Source organism: Contarinia nasturtii, unplaced genomic scaffold, assembly GCF_009176525.2.
Source record: "Contarinia nasturtii isolate CC-2019 unplaced genomic scaffold, AAFC_CNas_1.1 Cnas_scaffold_78, whole genome shotgun sequence".
Classification (NCBI taxonomy): domain Eukaryota; kingdom Metazoa; phylum Arthropoda; class Insecta; order Diptera; family Cecidomyiidae; genus Contarinia; species Contarinia nasturtii.
In genome coordinates this window covers 1,562,577-1,569,094 of record NW_022197436.1, presented here as the reverse complement: position 1 = coordinate 1,569,094, position 6,518 = coordinate 1,562,577, and the positions used below count along the sequence as shown (strand labels likewise).

General features: G+C 33.0%; 1 protein-coding gene across 1 annotated transcript; it reads left to right on the top strand.

Moving 5' to 3' along the window:
* Positions 1 to 556: 556 nt before the first annotated feature.
* Positions 557 to 1,336, top strand: LOC116337635. Its single transcript, XM_031762328.1, has 5 exons — positions 557 to 612; positions 681 to 868; positions 931 to 1,046; positions 1,127 to 1,260; positions 1,306 to 1,336. The coding sequence occupies exons 1-5, from the start codon at positions 557 to 559 to the stop codon at positions 1,334 to 1,336; spliced, it is 525 nt and encodes a 174-aa protein (XP_031618188.1).
* Positions 1,337 to 6,518: the final 5,182 nt, after the last annotated feature.

The following is a 6,518-nucleotide window of genomic DNA, read 5'->3' as shown; positions in this document are numbered from 1 at the left end:
CAAAGGAATTAAAAAATGCGAAGTGATACTATTTTTCTGCTTTTGTTTTGAAATTCGACTTTTTACAAGATATTAAATAATAAAATACTTTTAAGGTGTTATTTGTTTTGTATGTTCTTAAATAAAGTCAAGTATATACATAATACAATAATTTATGTGTTTGAGGCATCAATGATGCCCAGATGCTGCCGGTATGTATGCGCTAAAAATACTCTCACTCATTTTTTTCTCACTATTGACTGTTATACTATAGAAGAAAAGTTGTTTTGTGATATGTTGTATCATAACTTTTATTTTGACTCTTTTTTCTTTTAAAATCTGCTGTATCCACTGACAGATAAAAATAATTATTTCTTTCCTGCATAAATATTTTCGTATGTAGACCATTTTACATATTCAATCCTATACGTGTGTTTGTTAAGATTTGTGCTTAACGTCAAACCAATGACCTCAGTGTGCTTCGTATCTCCTTTAGAATAGTAACATCTTAATTCCGCTGAAATAAAAGTATATTTCCGTAAAAAGTTGTGCCGAAAACCTTGTGGTACATATGAAAATGTCACGCTTCATTCGAATATTTGTTACAATATGTACAATTTGGCTAGCAGCAGGGTAAGAATTGATAAAATAAAATACAAAGAAGTGATTTTGAATTTCCTAATGAAAAATATTTGCTGTAGTCAAAATTGTACCATCGAGAAGCCATATTCTGAAGAATGTATTCGTGAATGTGTAAATGCTTTACATGACAAGAAATGTTGTTCGGTTTGTGACATTCAGTTGAAAAACATCGATGTCAATAGAGGAAATTTAATGCAGATTGAAACGCGACTTCGAAGCCGCATTTATTTATTGGAATTATGTTTAGGTAAATCGTTTTTTTTTATTTCAACAAATCGATATATAAATTATTTAATTTCACATTTTTAGCGTGTGAAAATGAAGAGTGGCATAGAGAAGAGGATAACGGGTGTCAAAATTTCACACAACTTTTTCATGATTCCGGATTAGAGTGGTGCTTTGAAGCACTTTATCCAAACGAACAGGTATGCCATTTTGATAAAGTAATGATTTTTTTCTTATGAATAATGTGCGATTCTCTGTCAATATTTAAATTCCTATGTAGATCAAAGCAAATGAATTGACACAGTTGCAAAAATTGAGTCGTATAACAAGAAGGATACCTTATCCGAGTGCTAAAAGAAATGTAACTATTACGACAGATTCGACTCCTGAAGATTATACACCGGCCCTCGCACTGTTAATTGTTGTACTTATATTTTTTTTAATTTGTTGGATATGTAGTTGTCGTAGAAATTGTGGTAAAAATCATTAACGCGATAAAACTCATGAAAGCGATGAAATTGATAAAAACGACGAAATTAAAATAAGCAATGAATCTGATAAATGAAATGAAATTCATGAAAGCGAAATATGATGAAATTGAAAAAGACAGCTGCACTAGTGCTATTGATAAAATTGATATTTAAGTTTTCGATCAAAAAATCAATTGTCTTCAAAGAAAGAAGCCATAAGAAAACCATAGATTTATTGCCTAAAACGATAAAAAATAAAATTCACGTATAGTTGGCGCTGCATTCTATGCAAACTTGTTTTCCGTGGCAACGGATCAAGTGGAAAGTATACGCTTATTACATAGAATGTAGTGCCAACTATGTGTGAATTTTATTTTTTTATCATTTTAGGCAGTAATCTTATCGCTTCTTTAACATTCATTTCAGAGATCCATTCAGCAAATCGAAACTGTGACGCAATATTTCACTTTACATTGTGCGATTTAAATTCGTTTAAACTTTTGAGCGTCAAATAAATTGATATTTGTCATTTTCTATATCACATAAGAGCGTCAATCCATTTTAGGACAGGTTCTTTTTATTCTGAAATATTATTGTGATAATAGTGATTAATTTTGTTCATGTATTTTAATAACACTTTTTTTATTGCCTTCACGTAACGTACAAAACAGTTTAAACAGAAATATGCTTTCATTTTGTTCGATTTTAATTGCTTTATTGCTTTTTCTCTCTGTATTTCGCTTTCTCACTCAACAGAGACAAAAAAAAACGAAGAAAAATTCCGGAATGAAAATGGTAAGACGTTTATTTTTAATGATTTTGCAATGAAATGATGTGTTTTGTTCGATTTATTTCATTGAAATGTTTATTTATTGATCTGAAAACGATACATTGAAGTGTATTGGCAATCAGAACTAATTTATTGGGTCAATCGTTCAAGATGTGGGTGCCGAAAGTATTACCATTCACCGATACGGTTCAATTAAGTGATTACAAAAAAAGTATTGTAATGTATTTGCACCTGTGGATTTGGTTGGAACAGTTCATTGGGTCGAGAGCCTTTATTGTTTTCCTTTAAATTAGCTGAGTGTTCCGTGATGTTCATGTTCATGTGTATTTTATTGTGTACATTATAAATTTGACGAATTTTAATCTTCTCACGTGCATTGGACTCAATAATCAAGAGCAGAATGCGCATAATAAGCAACATTCGTGGAAAAAGTATTCATTCTGGTCGTTTATTCAAAATAAAAAATTAAAATTTATAATAAAATGTTCGAAAATGGTAAATGATTATATGCGCTTGAGGATGCACCAACTACATAAAAGCAATAAATGGTAAATATTTTGTTCGAGGATCCAAAACGGAGTACGGTTTTTTTTATACAATCGAAATGAATGTGTCTCGTGTGGCCGGCGTTGGCAGCAAATATAGCATCAAGTGAACCAAGCTCATACCATCTCAAATAAATCGCTGAGAATAAAAGTCAGGTTTCGTACCAGCAAAAATAGCACATGATTTTCTCGCACGCAAACATGCCTTAACAAAAGACATATATTCCATTTCATGTCAGTGTTTTTATTGTGCGTCTGTGCTTCAGCATTTTGAGATGATCTTATAGTTTGTTTTAACGCGCGATGATCTGAATTTGCCTGATGACCATAAGAATTGTGTATTTTATTCTAAACGATTCAAATGTGAATTGCATCATTCCAGGTCCGGATACGCAGAGAGATTAAAAAGACACAAAGCGCATAGAATCGTTGTGTCTTTTGTATTTGTTTTTTGGTCAACATAGTGTTTGAAACGGCAATATACAGCAATTGCCACATCTATCATCGCCGTGAAAATACACATACAAATGCCATGCACACATGGAAATACCCAGATGATTCCCCAATCCCAGCCGTTTTCAGCCGTTCACGCTGTCATCCAAAACGAAATATAAAAACAAACACACAAACGTTGGCGCAAAAGAAAAACCGAAAACCCCTGTGCAAAACTAAGCATTACCATTATGCACACGTATACTGAGAACAACAAACTTATTATCGATCATCAAAGCTTCGACGTGGACAGTGTATATAATTGGCTCGTTAGCCATTTCGAACAATAATAATACATAATAAAAAGTCAGAAGCGATGAAAGGCAATGAAGCTACCGTTGCGCTCGCGACCAAACCAACAACATATACACTCACATTCAAAGCGATTCGCGTATTACACCGATCGATTTTAAACAATGAATGAAAAAGGATACACCGAAATAAATAAAACGGCAAGAAAAGAAATGTATTTCTTTTTTTCGACGAACGTGCGACGATTGTTGATGTAATTACGGCAACTACTTCATTGCTTCATCTTTCATCGGCAATAAAAAAAAATACATATAAAACTTTTTTTCTTCTTCTGCCATTGCATTTTATTTATGATTTTATTTGTATTTAATTATTTTTTCACGCAACAACGGCACAAACAATGAAAGTAACACGAAAAACCAGAAGAAATATGGTGCATCTAGCAAACAAAAACAAAAACGGAAGCGTTATATTCAGTGGGCTTTCATTTGTACGTTGATTTGCCAATTATGAAACGCATACATGGACATTTATTGGTTCAATTATATTATTGTAATTGCATATGGCTATGGAAAATGATTGAATACCCGAGACCAGCCAAGCATTTCCCTTAAAAAATGTGCGTTTTTTCGGAATTTTGAACTTGAAACAAACGGCATTCAAACGACACTCATAACACATACGATTGAATGACACATCGAAATTTTCCAGTTTCGCAGCTCCGTTAGACTGAAATAGCATCTGTTAATATAATTTCATTGGAATTTAATTAGACACTGACACAATTGGCGGTAAAGTATGCAATCGGAGATTGTTTGATTGCATATTGTGTGCGCGCGCGTATTTGAGCATTTTGATATTGCAATCTCCACTGCCATTCATGCCATTTGTTAGCCTTTTCTCTCTACTATACACACGCACTTACATTTCATTCCACGATCGATTTGCAGCTCTCTTTTTTTCATCATCTTCTGTGCCAAGATGAAGAAAAAAAGAAGAGAAGTGAAATGGCCACAATCACAAGCGGCCAATAAATGGATTTATAAATTTTTATAATCCAATTAATAACTGACTGCAAAATAGCAATTGATTAGATGGTTGTAATCTTCATCATACGGTATCAATATGGCTACCTCTTTATTGATTCGTTTATTGATGGATTTTTCTTTTAATTTGTCGTTGGAATTATTGCTGCTGTTTTCGTCGTCGTCATCATCGTTTGTAGCTGGATGTGGCAGTCAAACCGAATATGTGATTGCAATGTACAATTTATTGTCGATAGCCGCGCGCACGAGTGTCACTGTGATGTTGCATGTGCGCGTTTCCCGTCTGATATCAGCCAGTTGAACCGCGTGAAGTCACCGCAACAATATCATATAGTAAATTGTATTAAATGAATTATAAACTCTAATTTCTTAACAATTTTTACATTATTATTTTGTTGTTTTTCTCGTTCGCTCTATGATAGATATAGCATAAGAGCAAAGTGAGGGCTTGGTTTGTGCATTCAATGCTTGATAAAACAATACCAACGGAATGATATCTTTGATTTCTTATGGTGTCTTTTTCTTTTGCTTCAACACGAATCAAATCGTTAATTTGTTTTGATGACTAAACTGTCGTCTTTAATCGACCGATGATGAAATTTTCTATTTGTTATTCGGCCGTTTTTATATTTGCGCTTTATAGATGTTCACTCAGTTTTACTCCGTTGGTTAACCATTAAATCAATAATATAACTGATACAATAATGAAACAACGGATCGACAATGATAATGACATAATATATATGATAAGGAAAACGCTTATTTGTATTTAATACAATTTATTATTGAATGCATTAATGATTTGATCATTTCGTGCCCAATCCAGCCATGATGTCAATCGAATGCACTCATTTGATACATTTAATCAATCTGCACCTTGATAAGATTTACTCCACAATTGATCCAAAACACATGAGGCGGATCCAACGAACTGATAACGATTTCAACGAAAATATTTTCTGAACTGCAAAGTTAATGAAATCGGATTCGCTGAATGTGAATTATGCAAAATTCGGGTCAAAAATTGTATGGAGAAAGAAACAGAGATGGAAGAAAAGAAGTTAATCGTTATTTTGCGGATACAATAAAATCGATAAACAAATAGCCGTGAAATGTTCTTTGGAAACTGCTTTAAAGCGACGAGAATTTGATTCGAATAGAAAATTGAATCGCAAAGAAGAGAAATATGAAATGGAGCAAATAAAAAAAAAAAAACAAATAAATACCGGAGAGAGAAAAAATGGTCATAATATTTATATCCTTGATTGTTTTTATGGTAAATCGGTTACAATTTTAATTGACATCCGTCGATTGGTACAACCTATGTATCAGCAACATTTAGATAACAAAGGGACAATACATCTACAATGTGTTCAGAACTTTCGATGGAAAAACAAGACATTAATGATGTCACATTCAAATGGCACTGCTGGGAAAGAGAGGGAGAGACAGAGGGAGAAACGAAAACGAAGAAATAGAGAGAAGAGGAAGAAAACGAATAAAACAACGAAAGAAGTGATCATTTTAAAGACTTGTTAAAGATCCATGTCGAAATCATAATCATCGAAAATTGATCAACATGTTTCGAATTGTGATGCTCCATTTCCTAGACAAACAATGAAGCAATATGCAAAAATCTAATAAATATCATATATAAAAAACGATTCAACGTCGATTTCTCATTCAATCTTCGTGTTTGCCTCTGACATTTGTTCACATTTAAATCATTCTATGCATTCGAAAATGACTTTGTTAATTGGCTGTGGATATATTTAATATATAGGCTTTGAAAAAAAAAAACAACAAAAAATATCGATCAGAATCTGATGCGTACACAGGCATGTTGTATTTTTCTTCTCCTCCGCCTGAGTGGCATGTCGACCGCGTTACGAATGATAGAAATGTGTACGACTTGTTGGGCATTCTGGAGTGAGACATCATGAACGTGTTTAACAATCAAAGGTAACAACATAAATCTTCGACAGTACATGAATCATGATATCGAATTTAGCTGTCGATGAAAACCCAGCGATAAGATTCATATCACCTCAAAATACCTGGCATATTTTATGTACAT

What these genes read in the sequence shown, in the direction of transcription:
- LOC116337635 (XM_031762328.1), top strand. Translation starts at nt 557, where the DNA reads ATGTCACGCTTCATTCGAATATTTGTTACAATATGTACAATTTGGCTA. An exon ending in TTTATTGGAATTATGTTTAG is followed by an intron (nt 869 to 930) that starts GTAAATCGTTTT and finishes TCACATTTTTAG; the next exon opens with CGTGTGAAAATGAAGAGTGG. An exon ending in CACTTTATCCAAACGAACAG is followed by an intron (nt 1,047 to 1,126) that starts GTATGCCATTTT and finishes ATTCCTATGTAG; the next exon opens with ATCAAAGCAAATGAATTGAC.